The sequence below is a fragment of the Heliconius melpomene genome, chromosome 15, assembly GCF_056956725.1.
Source record: "Heliconius melpomene rosina isolate 202511_hmr_F chromosome 15, ASM5695672v1, whole genome shotgun sequence".
Lineage (NCBI taxonomy): Eukaryota > Metazoa > Arthropoda > Insecta > Lepidoptera > Nymphalidae > Heliconius > Heliconius melpomene.
In genome coordinates this window covers 8,007,095-8,034,544 of record NC_140403.1, presented here as the reverse complement: position 1 = coordinate 8,034,544, position 27,450 = coordinate 8,007,095, and the positions used below count along the sequence as shown (strand labels likewise).

General features: G+C 33.7%; 3 protein-coding genes across 3 annotated transcripts in view; 1 reads left to right on the top strand and 2 right to left on the bottom strand.

The window, feature by feature from the left end:
- The window catches only part of wake (ankyrin repeat and fibronectin type III domain containing protein wide awake), a 163,315-nt gene that overhangs the window by 73,239 nt on the left and 62,626 nt on the right, over positions 1-27,450 (bottom strand). The window contains exons 2-3 of the mRNA XM_085198356.1: positions 25,331-25,668; positions 13,111-13,256 (exon numbers count right to left, since the gene is read on the bottom strand). Of these exons, the coding sequence (XP_085054482.1) occupies positions 13,111-13,256; positions 25,331-25,449 (265 nt within the window). The 5' untranslated portion in view covers positions 25,450-25,668. The remainder of the gene's footprint in view (positions 1-13,110; positions 13,257-25,330; positions 25,669-27,450) is intronic.
- On the bottom strand, positions 16,296-18,442 carry LOC146531592 (uncharacterized). The gene is made up of 5 exons (XM_085198361.1): positions 18,390-18,442; positions 17,113-17,256; positions 16,803-16,989; positions 16,614-16,730; positions 16,296-16,541 (listed from the first exon to the last, which is right to left on the bottom strand). Exons 1-5 carry the CDS (start codon positions 18,420-18,422, stop codon positions 16,297-16,299), a joined length of 726 nt encoding a protein of 241 aa, XP_085054487.1. The 5' UTR covers positions 18,423-18,442; the 3' UTR covers position 16,296.
- On the top strand, positions 20,927-22,975 carry LOC146531591 (uncharacterized). The gene is made up of 3 exons (XM_085198534.1): positions 20,927-20,950; positions 22,071-22,224; positions 22,300-22,975. The coding sequence occupies exons 1-3, from the start codon at positions 20,927-20,929 to the stop codon at positions 22,932-22,934; spliced, it is 813 nt and encodes a 270-aa protein (XP_085054660.1). The 3' UTR covers positions 22,935-22,975.

Genomic DNA, 27,450 nt, shown 5'->3' with positions numbered 1-27,450 from the left:
AAATATTAAATAATTTCTTTCTTCGCTCTGGCAAGAGCCAAAGCACGTGATCCACTCAGCATGCAATCTCGGCGAACACTGAAAAACGGAGTGTTTTAGCACTAGGTTCTCTCTGCCCACCCTGCTATATGCAGCAAACTATTAAAATAACTAATCTGTGAATATTGTGTTATCATTCTTAATTTCATAAATATAAATAGACTTAGTGAAAATGAAACAATTTTCTAAACTAAAGTTCATTAAAATATTACTGTAAGTAAGCGTTAATACCAAAATATTTCTTGGCACAATATGAGGCGTATTAGGAGCACACTCATATATAACTGTCAAAAGGAACCACCCTTGAACTTTGAAAGACACCTCATCATTCATTTTCTTGATGGTAATTCAGGGTTCCCATAGAATATTTAAGAATGTAATCGCTTCCGGTTCGCTGTTAACAAATAAAAGGGCATTTTTTTTATATTGATAATACCCACTTGTAATAGAAAACTGGTAAAAATTATAGCTAGTACATTTGGTTGAGTGAGTATTTATAAATATGTGGTCATCGCACATTGCCGCTATAAACGCGATGGTTGTGGGTTCGATTTCCACTCGAAGACATAAATCATTGAATATTTTCATATCTGGCTCGCCCAAAACGCGACGTTAAGTACTTAACACGCAGAATCTCGAAGATTAGACCGAAAGTGAGATACAGATTGAAGCTAAAAACACAGTTTAACTAAATTAAATGTATAATTTTAAAATGCTTATATAAATTAATTATGGTAAATTAAATTAGAAGAGCTTCCATCATATCCTGGGAGCGCCGACTTCGAAGAAGAAAGGCCAAGTTACAAGGACGACGTAAGGCAAGGGCCCTTTGAGCGATTACTAAGTTACAAGAGTCCCTCTGAGGCCTTGGACCTCAACTTTCACTTCGTTTGGCGTGTGGGATATTACTTTGGGTAAGACTTCATAGTATAGCTCTTTCTTTTCACTGGGGACGATTCATATTATAGTAGGTAGAAGTGTGTACGAGTATATGTATCTATATCCCCAAGAACATCTCAAAATCGATCTCAGAGTTGAGAGTGGTTTTTAAATAAAGGGCCCAAGCCATTAACCCAAGTTCTCATCAGGCTATTTCAAAATGTTTATACATTTAATAAAAAAAATATTATAAAAATGTTAAACATTTCTAAATATTTCTTTTGCTTGCCAGATAATAATTTAAAGTAATCATCATCATTTTTATCAGGAGAAATTTGTAAGAATCTTCCTACGGAGATAAAAACAGCAGTGATAATAAAAGCCGGTAGCCATTCATATACAGATTTAAATATCCATAATATTTGAAATAACATTGTATATAATTTTCCAAAAATAAATAAATAATAATATTTAAAATTTCAACAATTGGGGTTACAATAGAGCAAAAATACATATTTAATGACGAAGCCTCATAAAAACAATTTTGGTCTGACATTGTCCGATCTTCTAAGTTATCCATAAGTTTTACTTGAAAACTTGTAAGGATAGACAAACATCGTGTGCAAACTGACGGACAACTCTAGACGAGGGTTTTGTTCTACGAGTACGTCCGATATTGAATATCAATCGCTTTTACATTTACATAATTTATACATAAATGTTTGAAATGAAGAAAATCGCAATATTATTTTTATTATAGCATCACGCTGTATCCCGCATATAGCGGGATAGGCAGCGGGAGGTAAGTTAAGTTAAGTTAAGTTAAGAATATTATTTTCCGTGTTCCGCCTTAAGGAAATAACAAAAAAGAAATAATTCAACCCCCAAATAGGAATCTAACCCAGAACTATATTATGTACACGCAGTTCGCTTTAAAAATGTAGAAAATTATTATGATTTAAAATATTAGGCTTCATCAAAAAGTGAGTGGGTTCGACGGCAGTGGATTCGATTCCCTCTCATGAAATAAATAAAAGCCATAGATTTTGCGATATATTTATCAGTCAACAATTTTTTTATTATTTCGCTTCTGATAAAATTAATCTTATATTATAATTAAATTTTCTATATTTATTTTTATAATAAAATTCCACTTCCAAAATATAAAATATCAGTAAAAAAAATTCTGACAAGTAAAGCTTATTACACTGTTCAAGAATATTTAGAGGACAAACATGTATGGAATTAATGTCTATTGAATGTAATGCAGGATAGCTGCCAACTAATGTAATAGATTGTACCATTGATTTTGAAAAGAGCAACTGTTGAGTTTCTTGCCGGCTCTTCTCAGCAGAACTGCCTTCCGAACCGGTGGTAGCTTTTTGTTCATATGTTCATTCGACTATTCAAAAGTGCTTATAATAAGTTTATTTGAATAAAGAATATTTTGAATTTGAATTTGAATTTGAATTTTCATTATTAATAGAAAATTACAAGCTAAAACAAGCCTTGTTAAAGCCGCTACCATGATTGTATTACGTTTTACTTCTACATAGCAAGGGTGACTAATATATAAAGAGATTTATAATATATAGAATACTGTTCGTCGACGCCTAAACAAATTGATAAAGTAATGCGTAGCGCGCGTAAATTTAATTTCACTCTCATAAAATATGCCTCGGAGACATTCTTTATTTGGAGACGGAGAGTTTCTTATTTGTGAAAGAAATGTGATAAGTAAATTGTACTAAAATTAGGTACTTTATTCATAAATATTATTTTTCGTTTGTATTGTGTAATGAATCTGGTGTGATATCTGTTTTTTTTTTTTTTATTTCTTCTGTCATTTCTAGATTTTGATATTGAAATGAAAGTTTTTGTACATGTATGTGCGTAAACGTATCTACATCTCTATACCAATATTATAAAACGTTTGTTTGGTTTAACACGCTAATCTTAGGAAGTGTTTAATACAAATTAAATTAAATTAAATTATCTTCGCGTTATATCACACACACAGCAGGGTAGGCAGAGGGAACCTAGTCGAGGGAAAGAGGGAACCTAGAAGACACTCCTTTCCCCACTTTCTGCCAAATTCTGGACGCATTGCGTGTTGAGTGGCAAAGCGAAGTAGTGGAAATATAAATTTAAATAAATATTTCATTTCCTCGAGTGGGTATCGAAACCACAACCGTCGCGTTACAGTGACATCCTTGTACCACTGCACCACGACAGCCTCAAATCAAATATCATTATTTAATACTACATCAATAATTATTTGTCCGAATATAAGAAAAGAAGATTTTGAAAATATTTCTAAGGATAAAAGAAATTCAACCTAAGCAATTCTTTCCATGCATTGTCTCGTGATTGATCCATATAAAATCCTATATGAGACAGCGACTTTTCATTGGTGGCTTGCCCCGAGCCTACTGTAACTAATTGAGTATTAAATCTTAAAGTTGGATAAAGGTTAAGGAGAAAAATACAAGAATCCAGATTGTATTCTTTTATGTCACCTCGATTTTTGTAGTACTTAAATGCCTTTATATATTTCTATAAATTAGATTCTTCAAAGTAAATGATAAATTTACTGTTTGTAATTATTTTTATGTTCAGCTTCACGATGTATCCCGCATGTATCAGGGTACACGGAGAGAGCCTAGTGTTGAGACACTCCGCTCCCCATTTTCCGCCGAATTCTAGAGGCGAGTTGAGTAGCGAACCTCAACGTCGCGCTTTGCCTCGACACCATAACCAAGAAATGAAAATATTAAATACTCAGTTCCCTATTTTTTTTCTTTTGGGAATCGAACCCACTACCTGTCGGCTTACAGTCACACGTTTGCGCCACTACTGGCAAATTAAATTGATTATACGAAGATATCACTGTATGGAAACACTCTCCATAGTCGAATAAGCACTTTGTCCTGTCGATGAGAGAAGTGCACATAACCTTGCCTTTGACTCAAAGGACATAAGAAGCGATTGGTATCTGTTGTTTATTTAACGTTAATAATAAATTAATAACTATAAAGGTATCCTTAGAAAAGATACCAGTACCAGAGGATAGAAATGAAAATAATTCCCTCAAGTGGGAATCGAACCAGTAATGTGTGTAATTTTGTTTACATTCAAACGATTCCTTTTCAAAGGGCTAAAGCATATTAAAATCTGAAATTAATCGGTTTTTTTTTCTACTCTTAGAGAAGAAAAGTGATTAAAAGTAATTCCGTCTACCTACTTTACAATGCGTTAAAAAAACCCAAAGCTGATTATTTTTAAGTAAGCAAAAAATTATTATTTACTAAATACAAGTTGTACAGCTACCAAAGTAAAATAAATTACAACTGAATAGAACATCTATGCAATGCATCACAGAAATGTGCAGAATTGCCTTTTACATTTTATATAGGCTATCATCATACAAAGTGAGGATTCGATAGTGGAACGACGCAATCGCGACCTGACAGCTATATATGCCATAGTGAGGATTGAAGTTGTAAATTTTTATTTTTTTTTAATTTTATAAATTTTTAGATAAATATTATATTAATTAACAAAACCTGTTGAAAAAGAAGCTTTTTTTAATTTTTTCCATTGTGTTTTCATATTAGGTGGGTTATGCAACAATTTGTGATCCGCCATTTTGTCGCAGCGGCCATTTTGAATTAACAACAATATTGGTTAACAAAGTTTCTTGACACAGCGTATGGCATAGGATTTTTCAACATCGAAATTGGATGGAGAAAATGAAGTCATTATAATCGAATTTAATTATAATGTCATATACCTAATTATCATGAATTTGTCATAATATGTCATCAAAAATCGTAAGAAACGAAAAAAAAACAGATTCACAATTTTTCCTTAATTAAGGCACTCCATTCCCCAAATCTCGAGATAAGGCAATAAAAATAACTCATTCCTCCGAGTGAGAATCGAACCCACAATTGTCGTATTTGGAATCAGACGCAAAGAAAACAAACCTCTATAAAAATATATTTGTAATAAGTAGTACAAATTTCAAGCAGTCAGGCTGGCGGCGATCCAGACTTTTTAGTGACCAAATGCACCGCTATATTTTCAAGACAATTAACCACGTACGCTGGAGTCTTGCATCGTTACCCTTCATGGCATCGTAAACATATTTTCGATTCTAAATAATATATATCTTGATTTTAATGTCATTGTGGCGCAGTTATAATTTCTAGCTGATTCTGTTCTTTTTATGTTTAGAATTATTTTTTTATTTTATACTTAAGTAAGTAGAAAATAATAGTAAGTATTAAATCACATAAAATTTTATTAAAAAAAAATCAAATCAAATCAGCTTCACACTGTAGGCAGAGGGAACATAGTGTTAAGATACTCCGTTCGCCACCTTCTGCCGCATTCTGGAGGCAGAACTCAACGCCACGGTATACCCCAACACCAGAGTGAAGAAATGGAAATATAAATTTAAATATAATATTTCATGTCCTCGAGTGGGGATCGAACCTACAACCATTCGGTTTTACAGTCACACTCTGTACCCCTGCGCCAACACTGGCCTTTAAAATTTTACAAGTATAAAATTGTTTACAAAATAAAAAAAAAAAAAAGTTACCTGACATATCTACAATTATACATATGAACATGTCAAGTTAAATATATTTTTTCAATAATATATATTTTTTTATATTAATAACATATATATTTTTTCAATAAAACATATAATTATAACAATATTGTGTGATAATTTCTATACCAACAAGATATAACAACCATAATCAAAAAGTTTCCACAACTCAAACATAGATGGCGTTGAACGTATTTAGATCGCGCTATCGTTACGTTCTTTTCGAGAGCATATATTTCGAGACACTTGATTCATAAAATTACTTTCCGCCGAATTCAAGGGAATAACTTCACGCTATTTCCCATCTTTTTGGAGCGGTCACCCAACTCCGGTGCCGTTTAATAAACTTAAAAAAATTTAAATTAATAATTCAATTAAATGAATTGATGTCCTGATATTGCTCCTGATTCAGTTTAATTAGATTCTCACGCGAAACTAGAAAAGAATTGACCATTTCCTTGTCCTGATGACGTATCCCCCCCCATGTAGTACGATGAGCAAAGAGAATAGTGTTAAAACAATTTGTACTCCATTTTACACCAAATTCTGGAGACATTGAGTGGCGGAACTCAACGCCGTGCTTATTGCTTCGACTATTTTTATAATTAAAAAGAAAATCAGCTGTCATAATAGCAGGGTGTGTGTGTGGCAGTGTGAACGTAGTGTTAAGACACTCCGTTCCCTACTTTCGAGGTATTGAATGTTGGAACTCAATGCTGGCATTTTGCCTTGCTGATAGAGCGAAGAAATGGAAATAATAATAAATTATAATTCATTACTCCGAACGGGGATCGAACTACCAACCGTCGCGCTGCAACCCTTGTGCCACTGGATCACGACGGCCTCATATATTTTATTTGAAGTTGAAATGAAATAAACAATATTTGAAGCGAGTTCAAATATTTTGTAGAGATTGTAACTAAAGATTTTTTTTTCTACTCTTTCTTTGCAAATTAAAAAAAAAACCTGTATAGTCAACAGAAAGTTTTAATATTTCATGAGGCTGAGATACAATTTCTCATTTTTATTTTTTTTGCAGTCGGTACATTTAGGGGATATAGAACATTTACATAACTACAGTACTGTAATGTACTAGGAATATACTTTCTTTTATCTTTATAAATTTCTTTTTTATGAAAAATAAAGTGAAATTATGTCTGCTATTTCATTTTTTTATGAAATGTTTGTAGGAAGAATTCTAATGTAAGTGCTTTTAAATGTTATTTTATGTATGAGCTTACATCAATACTTTTTTTAGCTTCAAGCTGGATCTCGTAAATAGTAAGGTAGGCAGAGGGAACCTTGTGAATACTCCGTTTCCCACATTCTGTCAAATTTTCGAGACATTGAGTGTCGGGACTTAGCGCCGCTATATAATAATTTTTATTATCAACATAGTTCTAATTATATCTATAACTAGCGATCTGTTCGCGATTTCATCCGTTTGTACTGTACGTTTTTTATTTGTTATCAGAATTACTTTCGTAATCTTACATTATCATTTTGTTACCAATCCAATTCTATAAAACACTTATCTTCATGCAATTCTTTATATTGATATTACGTTTTTTTTAAACCGATTGTTATAAAACAACCAACAAATGTTAGGGGAAATTTGCCAAATACAATAGAAATACTGCATTTAAATCAGTTAAGTTGTTACTAAGATTAGCGTGAACAAACTCACAGACAAAATAAAAAAAATTGTTATTACTACATAAATGCCCTCATAAATGGATTTTCTCATAGCAACATCTCCATGCACAGACAGCGATGAGTTACAGTTTTATCATATGTAGATAGATGTTAATAATTATAGTTGACATATAAATTATTAGATATATAATTAGAATATAAATGTGCCAAGAAAATAAGTCTAAAATTGGGGAACGCAGAGGTTCCTTTACTTAACACTAGGTTCCTCTCTGCCTACCCTACCCTACGCTGGAAAAATATCTTCAACTTAAGATTTATATGACCATCCAAAAATAACAAAAAAAGAGCCCAGTGTGTAAAAGTGACAAAAATCCAGCTTAAGTTGGGTAAATATTTTTTTAGGTACCAACTTATTGGGCAAGGACGTCTTTGTATTCTCACGAACACCTTCTGTAAAAGGATCTATCTTTTTTTTCTTTATGTCACATAAGAAATCGTTCGTTATTGTTAATATATTGAATGTAGCTTTGGAAATACATCTAAATAGATCCTAAATAAATAGAACTTCTTAGGATTGCATTTAGACATCTTTTATTTTTTACTTCCCGCTGTATTCCAGGTATAATAGGGATAGGTAGAGGGAACCCAGTTTTAAGAAACTCCGTTCCTCACTTTCAAACGAATTTATGAGATATTGTGTGTTGAGTGGTGGAGTTCAACGCCGCGGTTTCTCTTATAACCAGAGCGAGAAAATGGAAATATTAAATAATACATTCCTCCCAATGGGAATTGACGATTGTTGTGTTGAATAGCGATTCTACTGCTTGATTTATATATGTATTTAAGAAAGCCAAATTACCCGAATTTGAACCCCTTGGATATCGTCCAAGTCCTCTATTTGATTATGCTCTTAGGACCAAGACTTTGATATTTGGCAACTTGACATATTTATAGCCAGTATTGTTAATATGTCTGTAGGAAAAAAATCCTATGCAATGTAAAATTGGGACCTTTTGACAAAGTTCCCCCTAGTTTCAAAAATATAAATTTTATATTAATAATTTATTTGAATTTAGCTAGCTTAATCCTTTATATGGAATTATTAATTGCATTTTTCTCTTATCAATTATAGATTTTACAGAATTTAGCTTTACTTGGAACCCTTGTTTTAGAAGTAAATTCCTTTCTATATGGATAGATGTAACGGAACACAACACCGCGCTGCGTCGCGGTTACGATATCTAATCTTAAATCACATGAATCTATTAATGCTTTCCCACAGGAAGTGCTATATCATTAGTAAATTTCATTCAAACATTGAATACATCTACATTTAACGCTAGTATAGTAATTAAATCGTCTGAGGGGAAGGGGAGGGGAACCTAATGTTAAGAGACTTCTTTCCGCCAAATGAATGTTGAGTGACGGAACTCAACGCCGCGCCTCGACACCAAAGTGAAGAAATGATAATATAAATTTTAAATTATCATTTTATTTCCTCCAGTGGAAATCGAACCCACTGGCACTCGCAATTACAGTCACACACTTGCGCCCCTGAGCCACGACTGGCCTCAGTGTAATTATAAAGGGACTTATTCTAAATGAATAAGATCGCTTTAGAGATTAAGCAGGCCGTACAATTTACACGGAATAAGCATCTAAAAGACTTTTCCTTTACGCTCGAGGTGCTCTTAAAAGGTGTTTCGTCCGTTCCACTGGAATTTTCATAATTATCAAAATGTTGCATTTTTACATAATTTATAGTGGAGATTTGGAATAAAAGGTGAGAGTTAAATTTCAGGATTTTGGAGTTTTCTGTCAAGTGATATGGCCGTCGCGTCGTGGCGTTGTTGTGACTGTAACGTGACGACTGTAGGTTCGATCCCCACTCGAGGAATTGAAATATTTATTTACATTTATATTTTCATTCCTTCGCTCTGGTGTAGAGGCAAAGAGCGGCGTTGAGTTCCGCTACTCAACATGTAAAGCCTCCAGAATTCAGTAGAAAGTGGAGAACGGAGTGTCCTAACACTAGGTCCCTCTGCCTACCCTGCTGTGTGCGGGATACAGCGTAAACCGGAAAAAAAAACATTTTAAACTAAATTTTAAATTTAAACTAATTGTAACTAACTTTAAATGTAAGATAACAGTTATAATCTCTTAACTATCTAAATACAGTTTATTTAACTCTTGCAGTTAAAAAATCCATGTACATTAAAACACCACGAAGTTAACTGAAACCTCTGAAATGGAGTGTTATTTATAACTTTACTTTTTCAGCCTTAAGTGCCATTCACACGAGATAAGCAAATAATATTATTAGATACATATATTAAAAGGTATATATGTAATTGTATATCGTAGTTAGTTTTGACTATGTATATAAGTTGAAATTGTATTACGAAAAACAGAATTTTATATATTTACACGTAGACAGACAAAAATCGACATTGTTTTGTCAACCTAGACATCAGTTTCCATGTTTCAGGTTGACACATTCAGCAAAGTAGGCTGAAGGAACCTAGTGTTAACTCGTTCCTCACTTTCCGCCGAATTCGAGGAATTACGTGTCGAGTGGTGTGACTCAACGCCGCGCTTTGCCTTGGTACCAGAGCGAAAAATTCAAAATATTAAAAAATAATAATTCATTCTTTCGAGCGGGAATCAAACCCACAACCGTCGCGATACAGACAGGGCATCCATGTCAATTTTTGTAATTTCAAACTTTTCAAAGTTTAGGTGATCCGTATCACCTAAACTTTGAAAAGTTTGAAATTACAAATTGGCCAGGAAAAGAGGGATAAACCAATATAAATTTTCAATCCGCATATCTATAGGAACCCTAACATCGCGTGTTCTCTGAAGACGTTTCAGTAACACTGACGGAACTGCTTTAAAGCACGCGAGGGTATGAGGGTACCTTTGAACTCGTTCCAAAAGCCTTTACGACTAAACTATTATAGCGCTATTCGTGTTATTGTGAGAAATAATTGTATCATTTACTTTATTTAGTCTATAGTGGCGCAGTGGCACAAGCGTGTAAACGCGTGGGTTCGATTTCCAATCTTTGAATTAACTATTTAATATTTTTATGTTATTGTTCCGGGAACGAGGCAAGGTGCGGCGTTGAAATCCGCCACTCAATGCGCAATGCCTTGAAAAATTCGGAGGAAAGTAGGGAACGGAGTGTTTTAACACTAGATCCTCTCTACCTACCCTGTAAGCGGGATACAGCGTGAAGCTGATTTGATTTAATTTTTGATTTCAATACATAAGCATATTTACGATTTTTATCGTCCATAAAATTTATATATATCCATCCATACAAATATAACCTTGAAATAAAATGTATGAAATTTATTGACCATTTTTATTGTCCCTGAAACTGAAACAGTTATGTTAGCAAACTAGAATTACTGTTGATAAATTGAGCATGCGATTTTATTGACCAAAGATTGGAACCAAGTCATGGAGAAAAGAAGAATTCATTTTGCCTCCAGAATTCGGCGGAAAATGGGGAACGGAGTGCTTTAACACTAGGTTCTCTATCCACCCCTGCTATATGTTACAGCGTAAAGCTCATTTAATTGTTTTACCAAATAAAATGACGACAAATAGAAATGCTTTAGCTACACTTTAATTACTATGCTAAGTTATTGTTATCCTAATTAGGTAGGATAATACCGTCTTCGTGGAATATCAACCAAGGCCGTACTGTAAACCTTTCTATTACGCCATGCAAATAAGGTGCCGCCTTTAAAATTAATCTGATATGATTAATATATTTTATAAGGTAAATTGTTAGATACATTTTATTAAATAAATAAATTATTAAAAGAATACACATATAAATATAATGCAAATATTAATGGAACATAAGTATATCGTTGTTTCATAAGTTACTATTGTTTTTATTTGAAATTTTGATATCCGTAAGTTTTTTTATTTAGGCAGTAGTCATATTCTGGACCTTTATTCCTTATTTTGAAGATATAGCTCCAAGACACGTTATCTATGAAAAAAATTCAAGCCATTTACGTTGTCTGATGGCTGATTTTGCCTAGCTTTATAATATCTTCTCATTGGTATCACGATAACAATTATTGAAGGCAAAACAATGAAGTTTTTTTACACTAGGTTCCCAAGTTCCCCTTGCCTCTTCTATGTGCGGAATACAGCCTAAAAAATTATTTGTACCATACATGAATATACATTTTTTGAAAATAAAAGTAATGTCTGTAAATGAAATTTGTCCTTAGGTAAAACAGCTGTAGTTAAAAAAAAATCTTTAAAGAATATAAAATGTAACCTTTATAAACTCTCTATTATAAAACGAATTTTTACGTTCCGAACATAAAGATTGCGGGTTGATTACACACTCTTTTGTTCACACACTCATTTAAAGCTTTGAACTGTAATATCTCTCTAATAGGAAGAGGCTGTCATTGAGTCCTGCCATTCAACACGTAATGTCTTAAAAATTCGGAAAGTGGGGCACGGAGACCCATAACACTAGGTTTCCTTGGCTTATTCCCTGGTATATGAAAAAAAAACATTGATTTATATAATAATACTAGCGACCCCCTTGCGGCTTCGCCCGCTTTTACTACTGGATTATTCATATAATGTATGTTTGCAAAGCACTTAAGATAATGTGAAAATTAAATAAACCCTAATGCAACCCGCATTTTCGTACTTTCAATAAGGATTTTCCAATTTTTTTACACAGCAAGGATTTTTTAGTAGGTACCGTAATTTTAAATCTGTGCTACTAATCTTTTCAAGTACTTATTAAAATATATTTAAATGACTATTTTTAGATAGTTACATGACTATTTTTAAACAGAAGAAATTATAAACAAAAGCCTACCTACTAATAACTACTATAAAAAATATGATAACAAATATATCGCGCTGAAATAATACATTCAACTCCAATTATCCAATACGTGCAAACGCATCTAAATCTTCGTTGCTATGCCTCTATAGCGGGCGGGTTTTTTTTTCGAGCTTGTGGTTAATGCTGAAGGGGGTATTCTGTCCCTGATGAAAAGCAAGCACGACGTGGCTGCCTGTGAGGAAAATTAAATAGAATGCAAGGGCCGGGAACCGAACCCGGGCCGCCCGCGTGGCAGGCGAGCATTCTACCACTGAACCACCGATGACTGCTCATGACGCGCTTGTATAAGCAAAACGTCGCGGGGCGGCAAGGATGTTTTGATATTGTAACAACTTCTAAAGTACTTATTAAAATGAAAAAACAGTAAAAGACAGTTTTGATCTACATTAAATGGCCAACGTAACTAATATACTTATTTATATGCTGAGAGTAAGGGATAAGTAAAACTTGAGTCGGCACAGCTGATGTGTCAACGGCGGGATGTGTCAACAATTAAATGCGTTTTTCTCTAATACTATTCGCAATTTCGAAATACTGTAAAAAGCAAATTTTATCTTCGTTTAACGTAGAAAATTAATAAAGTATTTTATGGAAAAATATGACTCACAATAAAAAATATATTGAAATTACTATTTTTAGACAGAAATATGATCACTACACGTTATTCTTAAAAGATAAAAATATGCTCTCGCGGACTTTTTTGTAGATCTTATAAAGAGGAACAATACTCCAGTACATTTTTTTCATGTAGTACTTATCATTAAAGCAGCGCATGCGTGAAAGTGTCTCAACGGGTAGGATTTTAGACACATTTATCGTATTTATGTTCATTTACATAAGAATGTATAAATAATAAACTATATATAAACCTTCCCTGAGAAATACTCGACCTAATGGTGAAAACTGCATAAAAATCCGTTGGGTGGTTTAGAAGAAGAAGAGTTAGAAAGTTCAGACAGACACGAAAAGCGACTTTGTTTTATAAGATATAGGATGATAAAATAAAGTAACTCACCAGTTGTTCTTTGCGGATCTATTTGAGCATGCAGTATTGAGAAGCCGGGCGCGATGATGGCGGGCAAGGTACGCGAGCGCAGCAGTGGTGGTGGTACCCGACGTCCCACCATCGCTTCCGCCGCCGCTGCCGCTGCTGCTGCCGCACTGCGCAAGAAGAAAATGTTAATAAATATATAATTATGATTAAATCATTTTATTATATGTATCCGCCACTGAACACGCAATGCCTCCAGAATTTGGCGGAAAGTGGGGAATGGAATGTCTTAACACTAGGTCTACTAACCCTCTGCCTATCCTGCTGTGGGCGGGATAAAGCGTGAAGCTGATTTATTTATTTTATTTATTATACACATAATTAGAGACTAGTAGTGGTGCACGGGTACAACAAGAAGAAATTAAAGTATTAAATATTTCTGTTTCTCGAATGGGGATCGAACTTATGACCAGTCGCGCCACGACTGGCCACAAGACACCGGAGCTAAAAATATATATAAACGGAATTTCAAGATCCTTCATACGTTATTCCATGAATTTTATAAGTTCCAATATTTTCTTATAAATGTAAATAGGGGTCGGGAATTATTTTACTGGTGTAAAGTAACATCTCATGAATTTTTCATAAGTACGATACAAGATTTTACAGGAGACCTTTTAAAGTGCAAAATAAATGTTCGCTGGAGAGAAGGAAATCCCCGGGATATATTTAACACGAATGATCGTCTGATAAAGCGTTATAAAATACTTTAAAACGACACTTCCTCTTAGAAAATGGTATCTTTTAATGTTAAATAATTTCTTGTGAATGAAATTGATTTTTTACAAGCTTTTATCACAAATAATATATGGTGTTGATTTTTACATATTTTGTCCATACTGCTAATTACACACTCCGTTCCAAATTTTCCGCCGAATTCTGGAGGTATTGTGTGTTGAGTGGTGGAACTCAACGTCGCGTTTGTGCCTAGATATCAGAGAAGAAACGGAAATATAAATTTAAGCAAATATTTCGTTTCCTCGAGTGGGGATCGAACCCACAACCATCACGCTACAGTCATACCATTTGCCCCTACGCAACGACGGCCTTTAATAAATTGGGATTTAATACAACTGAAAAGTTTATTTGGTTGACTGCTCTAATCTTAGAAAGTACTGACTTAAATTTAATTATTATTTTTGTTTTATATGTATAATATAATAGTCTTCTTCTTCCTGGCATTAATCCCGGCTATTACCAGGGTCTGCCTTCCTACTTAACCTACTCCACTTTGCACGATCTTTTGCATCCTCGGTGGTTAGACCATTGGCTCTCATGTCCTGCATCACGACATCCAACCAGCGCTTCCTTGGGCGTCCGGGAGGTCGCGCCCCAGGAACTAGTATAGCAAGGCACTTGCGTCCGACATAGTTCTTAGGCCGGCGCGTAACGTGGCCAAACCATCTCAAGCGACGCTCTTGGAGCTTATCCGCTACGTCACGGACCCCAAGACTACCTCGAATGAATGTGTTGCGTATGCGGTCAGACCGCGTTACGGCGCACATCCACCTCAGCATCTTCATTTCCGTGACGTGAAGCTCCAGAGTGTGCCGAGATAGTGCTGGCCAACATTCGCTGCCGTATAAAGAACCGGTCGGACGATGCTCTTGTATATCAGCCCCTTGAGCTTGGGCGGTATTCTGCGGTCGCAGACCACACCAGTGACCTCCCGCCATTTGGCCCAGGCAGCGCTTATCCGGCCATGGACATCGTGGTCGATGCCTCCAGACTCGTGCATAACGGATCCAAGGTACCTGAACTTCTCCGACTTAACGGCTGGCTCAGGACCTATAAGGATGGTGCTCGAGTCCCGGCTCCCGCAGGCCATGTACTCTGTCTTCGACACATTTAGTTTAAGACCGCCGTTCTCAAGCGTACCCTTCCAGAGGTTCACTTTACGCTCCAGCGTCAGTCGGTTCTCGGCAATGAGTGCTATGTCGTCGGCATACATCATCAGCCATGGAGGCTGGTCCTGGATGTGAGCCGAGACAGTATCGAGCACTACATTGAACAAGAACGGACTAAGAGCCGAGCCCTGGTGAACCCCCACTGTAATCGGGAAGGGTCTAGTGTCGCCAACAGCAGTCCTAACCATAGAAGCGGAATCGTGGTACATGCCTCTGATAATCCCAATATAGGCCTCAGGGATCCCTTTGGATCGCAATGCCCACCAGATACACTGACGAGGCACACTGTCAAAGGCCTTCTGCAGATCTAAAAAGGCCACGTGCAGAGCTGTCCTTTTTTCCCTATATGCCTCCATCAAAGTTCTGAGGGCGAAAATGGCGTCCATGGTGCCCGATCCTGGCTGAAATCCATATTGAGACTCAGAGACAGTACACTCTCGGCGAAGCCTGAGGTCGATCATGCGCTCGAAGAGCTTCATGGTATGACTCATAAGCTATAACTACCACAATCTTGAACACTGCCCCTTCCCTTGTAAATAGGGGTGATAAAGCTAAGCCGCCACTGATGCGGCATCTTACCAGTGTTCAAGATATGGTTAAAAAGGTCATGTATAATATAATAGTATAATGCGTTATTTGCTTCAAAGTGATCCACTATAAGCACCTGAGATACTTAGGATATTTCTTGACCAATGGAAGCGCTGCTAGTGTTAAGACACTCGTTGTATGACTGAACACATTATCGCTTTTGCCTTGTTTGAGAAATGAAACTATTAAATAATTCATTTCCTGAGGAATCGAACCCACAACTATCACATCTATAGTTACACGGTTCCGCCACTACACCATGCCGGCCTCGAAAGGTAGATTTTTTATAAAAAAAAAATATATTTGGGTGTCACCATTTTATTATTGTTGATCGTAAACCTTTTATGTTATAGATAATGTTATAAGCAAACAAGTAAAATAAATTTGCCTTTTGTTATGTAACGATTTTGTATTTTGGAGGAAAAAAATAATAAAATATCTTTATTTAAATGATCTTTTCTCCATATTTATAAAATCAGCTGATTATTATTTTTATAGTATTTTAAAAAATATAAACAAAAATCTTTACCACTATAAGAACCAAAATTATAATTAAAATTATGAACATTATTTTATTTATTATATTTAAAATAATTATATTAAATAACTTGTATTTCATTAATCTTTATTAATTATAATTAGTACCATTAATACGTTAACTAGAAGTCTTTAATGAAGTACTCGTAGGTTTTGAAGTACTTATAGCAACATGTACAGTTCTTGTTTTATTCCCTTCATTAAGTAGAGTATTGTTAGCAACACCAGCAAAACTTTTGGCAATACTGGAATTGGTTAGTTCCAAGCCCTTTCTTAAAAGACCGTCGTTTATTTTAGCGTTTAAGCTATCATGGTGTTTGGTTTTTCTTTGTTTATGACAAGGATTTCTTGAAAATATCGGACCTAGAAGGCATATAAAAAATAGTTTAAAATGGATATTCTATTGTTTTTTATTTATTAATATTTATATCTTACCAGATAATAAATTGTTTATGCCAGGAATATTAGGATAACCATCGCCTGTATTCAAATTAACGTAAGTTTTTCCTATATTAGATATGCCTGTAGCATTTAAATTTAAAACACTTTGTCCTGAAAACAAATATAATTTTGCAAGAAAAGGTCAATTCAAATTTATTTCAATTAATTTACAATTGAAATTACCCGATTCTCCAAATTTTAAGAGTACATCTGTTTCACCAACAGCGATTATGCCGTTGCCTTCTATGTTTAAATCTACATCATTTGGTAGTACATCGCACTTAACGGGTTCCGCCATTGCATTTCTGAATCCAACGGGATCTGTCTTTTTGTGCTTTTTATCACGCACTTCTTTTAATTTTGCTTCTAGCTATAATATAACTTAAATTTTACTTGAAATATTTAAAAAAAACTTTATTAAAATAGATTTTTGTAAAAAATCTGCATAAAGCTACACTTTTACGAGAGTTGGCGATTATAAAAAAATCCTTACCATATCTAATAATATATCTTTTTGTTCTGAAAAAGCTTCATCGACTAGATCATTTCGTCTTTTAGAATCTAAAATGGCCTTAGCAGTCGTTGAAATTTCGGCTGTACTTTTAACCTCTTCACTGACCACACTATTTATTAATACCTATTAATTAAATACATATTAAATAGTATAATTTAAAACATTCAGCTGTGGTGGTGGTTGTAAGTTCGATTCCCACTCAGGTAAAAGACAAAGCACCAAGACGCAATATTTCAAAAATCAAACGGTACGTGAGAAACACAGTGCCCTAACATTAGATTCTCCATTACGTAACCTGCTATATGCGTGATACAGAGTAAAACAAAAAATAGGCTAACCAAATTGCATATTTGCATTTGAGGCCAGTCGTGGTGCAGGGCCATAGAGATGAAATATTTATTTAAATTTATATTTCCATTTTCTTCGCTCTGGTGTCGAGGCAAAGCGCGGCGTTGAGTTCTGCCACTCAACACGCATTGCCTCCAGAATTCGACAGAAAATGGGGAACGGTGTGTCTGAACACTAGGTTCCCTTCGCCTACCCTGCTATGTGCGGGATACAGCGTGAAGCAGATTTTTTTTAAGTTCACATCTTAAATGTACCTATTCACTATATTTGAACAAACTTTGAGAACATGTCAAACGTAAAACAACATTTATTTGTATAAGAGTGTTCAAATAAGTCAATTCATTTGTATTCTGAACATTGTTAAGACATTTAGCAAATTCCGCGTGATTTACATTTTAAACGAATTTACAGTTGACATTGGTGAAGAATGGAGAAGATTTGCTTAAAACCCACGAATTGGCTATAGAATGAATTAAAGGCTTTCTTTTTATTCCAGAAATTTTATTATAACAAGGTTCTATTAACATATAAAAATTATAATTAATCTATGTATATATCAAAAAGCAATTTAGCTGTTTTCATTGACGTTTTAATATGAATTTAATATAATGTAAAAAATAGGATGTCTGTGGGTTTAATTTACAAACGGTAATCAGAGGGAACCTAGTGTTAAGACACTCCGTTGCCCACTTTCCGCTGAATTCTGGAGGCATTGCGTATTAAGTAGCGAAACTCAACACCGCGTTTTGCCTCGACACTAGACCGAAGAAATGGAAATATAAATTTAAGTAAATATTTATTTTCCTTGAGCAGAAATCGAACCTACTACCTATCGCTACGATTGACCTCATTATTAAACTAATTATTAAACTTTTAAGAATTATTAATATAATAAATTAATGACATACCAAAATAACAGCTTGGAAGTATTTGAGTGCCATATGTGCTATTTGTACGGATATTCGAGCGGCAGTAAGGCGCGCGAGTTTTACGAGCCGTTACTGAAATCGACGTTTATAAATAAATACAATTTAAATGCAAAGGCCGTGGTAGTGGAACGGCAAAATAGTGTGACAGTAACATGACGGGTGTATATTCGATTCTCGTTTGGGGAAATGGATAATTATTTATTAAGATTTTAATTTTGTCGTCAAGGCACCAAGGCAAAAGCTCGAAGTTGAATTCCGCCACTTAACACACGCAATGCCTCGAAAGATTCGGCGGAAAGTGAACAACGGAGAGTTCTAACACTAGGTTCCCTCTGCCTACCCTGGTGTGTGCGGGATATAGCGTGAAGCCGATTTATTGTTATTTTTATTTTAAATCAATTTTATCGTCCCTACAACGAGAACTCGCTAAACGCATTTCGCTGAAAATAGGGATAACCCTCACTGGGACACTTCACTGAGGCAATAAAACTGAAAACGTTTAAGTACGGTCTCTTTGGAGCATTACGAGATATTTATTGATGGCCTGTAGATATATTATTTGGGATTATTTCTTCTATATAATATATATACTTTTTTCATGGACGGTTTTCAATAGGTACCGGTTCAAATCCTGTCGCTACGCCCAAATATTTATACATATTCTAAAAAAAATATGTTTCTTTCCTAATTGGGAAATAACTTTAATGTTTTCTACATATATTTCAATTGCGATGATAAGTATATGTTAAGAATGTCTAAAGCTTTACATGGGCCATTTAGTCGTTCTCAGAGACTTTGGTTTGCTGATATACTATCATCATATATATTGATGGAAAATGGGGAATGGAGTGTCTTAACACTAGGTTAACATAAGGTTCCCTCTGCCTATCCTGATATATGCGGTATAGAGGATGAGACTGAAAAAACATACTAAATTTGTTATTTCTATGCATAGTATGTGGAAAACCATGTCTTGCCTTATAAATATAAAACTTCTCAAGAAACGAGTTTCGCATTCATGAAGCTCCATCCGCCTTAATATAAAATTAGCATATATATTTTTTATATTAAGACAATTTGAGAAACTTTTGTTAGCATTCTCAAGTTTGCAAATAAGGACGATAGTCTGTGACAGCTTAAATTTATTAAATAACTTGTTGCTTAAATTTGGGGGTAGGCAAAAAAATTTAGATTCGAAACACTCTGCTCTTCTTTCCACCTCATTTCGAGGATTTGTGGATCTACGTGAACCTTGACGTAGGGCCACCACGTAGATTTTAGAGATTATAGATATTATATTATAAATTACATATATTTTACATGACTCATATGATGAGTGCAGCCAGTAGAGCCATAATATTATTATGAGCCATTGTACTGAAGTGCTTTTAGACATGTAGACAGACGTAACAAGCGAAGTTGAATGCACTGATACGAGGGGCAATATTCTGTTCAAATATCTATATATTAATGCTTCTTACGACTAAATCTGTATATTGTAGAGTAATTGTAGAGTATTTCCTGTTTTATAAGAAAAATCTTCAAAGGTGATGATTGTTAAATATAGGTAGTAGGTTCGATTTGTACAAAATACGGTAGGAATGTAAAAGAGTTAACAAAATTTATTAGTTTTAGGTTTCGGGTCATTATGTATTATTTTATATATTTTTTTTATATAGTAGTATAGGCAGAAAGAATCTAGTCTAACACTTCGTTAACGTATTTTCAAGGCATTGTGTGTTGAGTGGCAGAACTTAACGACCCTTTGCATTATTATCAGAGCGAAGGAATCATTCATTCCCTCGAGTGGGAATCGAAACCATAACCATCGCGCTTATACACGCTTGTGCCACTGCGCTACTACGATTTCAGTAGTAAATGTCTGTTCGTAATTATGATGATTAATTTTTAGTTAAGTATATTTCGTAAAAGAATAATATACGTTCAATAATTCGTGGTAGGTTCGTTTCGACGGTGTTCATATTTCAATTATTTACTTATTCGTTTATTTTAGTTACTATTTTCTATTATAATACATTTTCTTATAATTTAGCAATATCAGCTAAAACACATTCTAAGTTAACACCTACAAACAGTAATCTGTCCTAATGGGCACAAAAAGGGAAATGTATGCCGAAATCCACGACGAGATCAGAACTGGAATAATTTTGCAGCATATTTGTGACATTTTTTAGCTTCACACTGAATGTCGCACATAACTGGGTAGGCAAAAGGAACCTGGGAACCTATTGTTAACACTTTCGGATCAATTCTTGAGGTACGCTCGTTGACTGGCAAGTTCCAAGCCACACTTTGCTGAATTTATTAGATGTAATGAATTATAATTTAATTTAATCTGTGATATGTGAAAAATTAAAGTAATGTAAATACTAAATACATATATAATAAAGCGATTATTATATATGTATTTAGTATTTACATTATATTGTTTTCTTATTGCAATTCTTATATTTGCATTTTCGCTCAATTTGTATGGCATTCTCAATCGATATAAAATGTGTATTAAAATATTCCCACAAGTAAGATTTGAACCCCATGATATTACAATCGCTTATACATCAGCAATCATAGTATCCATATTGCCGCATTTTGTCTTGTTACCAGAGCGAGAAAAAATATTATATATTTTAGTTCTCCGAGAAGAAATTAAACCCACAACGTATCGTGTTTACAGTCGCAGGCTTGTGCCCCTGCGCCATAACTAAGGCTATCATCATTTGAGGCTGTCGTGCCACAGTGGCACAGCATATGAAAACGTGAAGGCTGTGTGTTCTATTACCACTCGAGGAATTGAATTATTTCCTTTGTTTCACTCTGTACTCAACACATAATGTCTGTAAAGTTAGGTAGTAATTAGAGAACGTTGTGTCTTAACACTACCCCCCTTTCTACTCCGCTATACGGTAAACAGAGAGAAGCAACAATAAAAATACTGTGGGCTACGTGTTTAGTGGCGATGTTAATAAGACGAGACCTTATATTCAACTCTTTTATTATATGTTTAATTTGGTTATTTATTCGTTACAAAACAATAGTGGGACATTATTTCACAATTGCATTTGTAGCGAATAAATTCAGGTTGATGATTTAGCGTGTTTATAGAGAATATCTTTTAAATATGATTTTGTTGAAAAGAAAATATTGTTTCTTATTTATATGAACAAGCATGAAAAAATAAAAGCCGATCGGTCGGAAATTCGGCATTACACAAGCAAGACCATAAAACAGAAATCCAATAAACGACTAAATCGATGTTGCGAAATGTTCAGAATTAGATTTGAACAGAATTTCAATCGAATCTTTATTCTTGTTACTTGTGTCAAGCGAATTCTGCAGACTTCCATTTAACTTCATCAACATGGTATTAAAAGTTTTACTTTAAGCCTACGTTACTGAATCGAACTTTTATTACACTTGAATTAAATAACTTTTTGTAAATGTAATATATTAGCTTTATATACTCAATTAGAATCAAATTTACTCAAAATTAATTAAGACTCATTTCATTTAAACGAGACTTTCCAAACTTGTTTTCTTGACTTTATATACAATATCTTTGTTAATTATGATGTACATTTATTTCCTTTGTAATTAAGAGGTTATAAATTAAATAATACTTTTAATTTTTCTTTTTTACAGGTCAACCTTATTGTGCTTCTGGTGGTATCGTGTCTATCGTCAGTCTGGTCCCGCGATGTGGGAAAAAATTTCAAGCCTTTACCTGCTGTTACGAATTCTCTTGTAAATCTCGGGAAATTGGATATTTCATTTTATTTTGACAGGCATCCAGAAGGTCATATTTATTATATTTCTTATTAACTATATATTTTTTTACAATTTAATCAATTTTCCTTTGGTTACGTTCTAGATGCCTTAAGATCAGATCACATAGATCATGGGTCAGATTCTTTATTTCATCCCAAGAAAGAAACTATTCTGGAAGCATGTCCATGTTCAAGCATAAAATATATGAGGGATTCACCAAAAATGCAGCCCTCAAACCTTCTTGACAAAATTTTATCAGGAAACGATCTGTTTACGTTCAAAGAACCTACATCTTCACCACTGTGTTGTGATTCTCACGAGCATACTCATGAAGATATTATATTTGAATTTGGGCCAAAACAAGGTCAAGGTCCAGATAATTCACAAAATAATGGTAATAGTTTTCCATTTCTACCCTATATCTTAGACCTTTTGCAAAACAGACCATCTTTACCGAGTATGCCAATGAAACCTAAAGCCGTTGAAATTTTATTTTTCCCCAAGAAAACAGAAATATCACCAAAAAATATTGGAAAATTAAAAGAAAAAAAGAAAAGTGGTTTTGCAAAAAAAAATATTGTCGTAGTAGGAAACAAAGAAATAAAAAATGAGTTTAAATCTGATGCATTTGCACCACCTTTACCATCTACGACTGTCAAAAGCGGAGAAAGCGTTAAAATTATATCAAAAGGAGATGGTCAAGCAACTACAATTGATGACAAGAAAAATGTAGTTTAACTTTTAACTAAATAAAGGTTGAAACCATATTATTGTTTTATTGGCTTTGGGTTCACAAAAAATATATTAAAAAAATAAATAACATATACGAAAATGATGAATGAATTTTCTGTATTCTATTTTTCATAATATTACAATTTCAGCTTAATTTCACAATACATTTTTAGTACTACATGTTTATATTGTCCATCATCGAACAGTACTTAACTAACATAAATAATACCAAATATTTGTATAATCGAAATACATCGAATATTTTGATTCGAAGTAATATCTTTCAATACAATCAACAGTGCGAATTTACATTAATATACAAATATATGTATGAAGATACTAAAATTAGAATTAACTAGCTACTCTAGGTATTCGAAAACAAAATTGTAAATAAAAAATCATTTAGAACCAAATTTATTAAATAATGAGACAGATATAGAAAGTTTAAATAAGATAAATATGCAACCAGGTAATTTTGTTAACTTTGTGAGAAAAACTGATGAAAAAGCTTTTTCTAGCTTACTTCTTCCTTCACTGCTGTCTTATAGATAATTCTTATAATTCATAGATGTTAATCTTTATAATTATATTTTTTTGTACAGTACTTTTTTAAATTTATACAAGAAAATTAGACGTAACAGGATTCGAACCTACGCTTCTTAAAAACCATCCAAACACTCATAATTAACATTATAATTCAGAAAAAAACAATATTATTTATTTATATTTAAACACGGACGATAATGAAGCTAATGAAACAAAGAATAAATACCATCTTAGAAGTTTATCCACAGACAAGTCAATTTACAACAAGAATGAGGATTACATAAACTCAGTACGTGAGGTGAATTTCAAGTTTCTCATCCTCACAGGTTTATATAAGAATAGGTGCATATTACGAATCTCTTTTCTGGCCTTCTTGCTGAAAGTAAGCCATAATACTTCTGAAATATTTTTTACATTATGAAATAACTTTATAGATAAGCTATTGTATGCTTACTTGATCAATTAAGATACTTGACCAATGCTTTAATGTTTTCTGTCAATTTTGCTATATCTAGGTTAGGCAGAGAAAACTTAGTGTCAAGACACGCTGTTCTGCAATTTCTATCCGTATTTAGAACATTATTGAGCTGAGGAAGTCCACGATTTGACTTAGTAAATTCTCCCGGGTGGAAATCAAACCTTTAAACATTACATTCATAGTCTTACCTAACATAGATATTTTAAATCTATGTTAATATATATGTACATGTTTTTAGAAGGTTTTTTTAAATTATCATCATAAAAGGATTCATTCAAAGAAGTTAAAATATCAATGTTACAATGCTTTGGGGTTTTAAGGGGGCAGTCCCAATCGGGCGGAGATTGGGGAGCGAACAGTCTTTACCCCTCGATGCTCCTATACACAGAAGACATTGGAGACATTAATCGATACAATAGATAAAATACACATCCGTGGAAGTTTAATTTATGCTTTATTATATAGTTTAATTTAAGCTTTATTTTATTATACTTTTATTTGTCCGTAATTACATTCGTATACAATTTGACAATATAAATTATAATTTAATCTTTATATATATGTATGTCAAATTGAATTTGGAACAATAATTGGAGATTTTATATTTGCAAAAACAAAAAAAAATATCGCCACGAATGTAGTTCATCAAGGATATTTTGCTAATAACCCAATTTGCTAACAGTAAGCAGAGGGAATCGAGTAATTGTTTTTATTGTAAACATATTCGACGTTCAATATCCAATTATGTCAAAATAAATTGGGATATATTATGTCATTAAATCCTAACTAAATTGTTTTAATTTCATGTTATAGTACGGTAGCCGTATGAATTATGTTATAAAGAATTACTAGCTAGTTCCCGCTACTTTACGTGAGTTGAGTTTAAAATTGTGTCCAGTCGATTAAGAAATACGTAAGATTTTGTTATAAATGGATAAAGATATAGAGAGGTCATTGTCCATGGTCTTGAGCTTAAATACTCCTGTACCCAATACAGGTAAGTACTATAAGGACCATATGTTCATGGATTGGTCCATATGAGCTTGGATGATGATTATTTTGGCAGTTACTAGGTATTTCTTGGGAATAATATGAGAAGCGATGTTATATATATTGCCAGTTACTTGCTTTGTTAATAGAATTTATTTTAGACAATATTAAATAGACAATTATTAAATTGTTATGTGTTGAAAAAAATTAAAGATTTCTTCGATTTCTCTGGGATTTCATCATTAGATCTGGATTCCTGGCAATGGGACCTAAGAAGTACGATCTTTAAAATAAAAATATTTTTTAAATTCAGTTTGCAAATGACAGAGAAATTGAAGGACATATTTTCCTGCTTAGAATTCCGTTATAAAGTTTCAAATATACTCACTGTTTCTCTTTCCTCTGCTGTCGCTTCTTCTTGAAAGCTCTTTTGACCCTCAAAAGCAAGAAGGCTGCTCTATCGATGGTGAGTACAGACGGACGCTTGGCAGCGCTCGGCTCGTCCATGCCGTCCTCGTCCGCCGCTTCATCGCACAACTTCAGGCCGAGCCATCTCTGCTTCGTCGCCGTCCTCGTGGTGACACCCAACAATGTCAAAATATATAATATAAAAGGATTACGTCAAAAATGCATTTTATCACTATTTTCACTGTTCCACTATTCTCACTTTTTTTTTGAAACACTATTTTTCTGAAATTGTGTGCTTAGGACGCACTTGCACTGTACCTGTAACAATTAAATGGTTATTTTATTTTTTTTCATAATAGCTGGTCGGAAAAATAATCTATTAAATTGTTTTTTAGCTTCACCTAAAACATCGAAAATTTGGCGGAGAGTGGAGAACGGCGTGTCTTAACACTAGGTTCCCTTTGCATATCCCGATACTTGCAGGATATGGCTTGATGTTAAAAAAATATTTTACTTGCCTTAAAAGTAACCTACAAAAATAATAGTTACATATATAACACCATATATACGAATGTACGAAAAATAAACTTTTATTTAAAAAAAAATACCCAGCAGAAGTACTTCATATCATTATGCGCATCCATCAAGATAATAAGATCCAAATCTCGAATAAAAATATTTGTCCAGAGGACGACTTCTCAAAGAAATCTGATTCTTTCAAATTTAGGCTACTCCAATCGCAATTTAAATAACTTTTTTCGCGTAATGCTGCTTTTGAATATAAATAAAACATGCTGTATGCCGCACATGGCAGGACAGCAAAGGGAACCTAGTTTTAATATAGTATTCTTCTGGTTTTGGGTTCAATCTCCACGCGAGGAAATTATTTCCTTTTAAATTTTCCTTTTTTATATAATTCCAACAACCAAAGGTTGCCTGGAAGAGATCGCTTCAAGCGATAAGGCCGCCATATTGTACATGTTGTTTTTGTTAATTTTTTTATATTAATTGTGTAAAATTTTGTTTTTTTGTGCAATAAACTATATTGTATTGTATTGTAAATTAATATTTTCATTTTTTCACTGTGACACCAAGTCAAAAGCCGGGCGTTGAGTTCCAACACTCAACACGTAATGCCTCGAAAAATTTAGCGAAAAGTAGAGAACAGAGTGTCTTAACACTAGCTACCCTCTGCCTACACTAATGTATGCGGGATACAGCGTGAAGATATATCTTCAATATATAATTTAATAAAAAAAAACTGACAACTTTTTTAATCCCATAAAGAGTATATAGATTCGATCTAGGTTAACTATACTCGTATGCTCATTGAAGCATATTCAGAAGCGAGTACAGGCCGCTACTAATACGATAGGCAAACTTTTTTCATTAGCTGGCTGATGTCACATATGACGACGGCGGTGCTCGGTGGAAAATTAAGTACGTTTTATCCCGTAAAACATTTCTTCACTTTTAACAAGATTAAAATTTTATTAAATTCTGTTGTCGTCCGCGGAGGGAACCTATTGTTAGAAAACTCTACTCTACATTTCGTGTTCATTGGCGCGTAACTTAACGCCGCGCTTGATCAACACAGCTATATATATATATATATATATATATATATATATACAGGGTGTCCCAGGAGCCAACGATAAAACGAAACCAGGTGATAGACCAAGTCGTGACAGTTATGAGAAAAATATAAAAAAAAATCTTTGTCATGTATTTTTCATATTATATTGATTTTAAAAAATATCGCAAAAACCGACACCCTGTGATGGTTTTTCAAGTCCCAGGACTACAAATATTACTCTTTGTTCATTTTTTTTTCTGTAATGTAATCATGAGTAACCCTTCTGTGAATTACAGTTTAAGATTTAAACATACCTGCATCAGTTTTCAATAAAATGTGGTGTTTTTGCCAAACATTAAATTCAAAATATTTAGTACACCCAACTTTAACCGACTGTACTATAAAAAAAATGTACTACACTGTTTTTGCAAGTAACTTTAAAAGTTGGCGCATTTAATCTGGATTCCGAAATGGTACGACACTTGCTGGATTACTTCTTTGTTGAAGAGAGAAAAATCGAAATA

What these genes read in the sequence shown, in the direction of transcription:
- LOC146531592 (XM_085198361.1), bottom strand. Translation starts at nt 18,422, where the DNA reads ATGGCACTCAAATACTTCCAAGCTGTTATTTTG. An exon ending in CTTAAAATTTGGAGAATCGG is followed by an intron (nt 16,731 to 16,802) that starts GTAATTTCAATT and finishes ATTTGTTTTCAG; the next exon opens with GACAAAGTGTTTTAAATTTA. An exon ending in CATAAACAATTTATTATCTG is followed by an intron (nt 16,542 to 16,613) that starts GTAAGATATAAA and finishes TATGCCTTCTAG; the next exon opens with GTCCGATATTTTCAAGAAAT.
- LOC146531591 (XM_085198534.1), top strand. Translation starts at nt 20,927, where the DNA reads ATGTGTATTAAAATATTCCCACAA. An exon ending in GTATTAAAATATTCCCACAA is followed by an intron (nt 20,951 to 22,070) that starts GTAAGATTTGAA and finishes TCTTTTTTACAG; the next exon opens with GTCAACCTTATTGTGCTTCT. An exon ending in TTTTGACAGGCATCCAGAAG is followed by an intron (nt 22,225 to 22,299) that starts GTCATATTTATT and finishes GTTACGTTCTAG; the next exon opens with ATGCCTTAAGATCAGATCAC.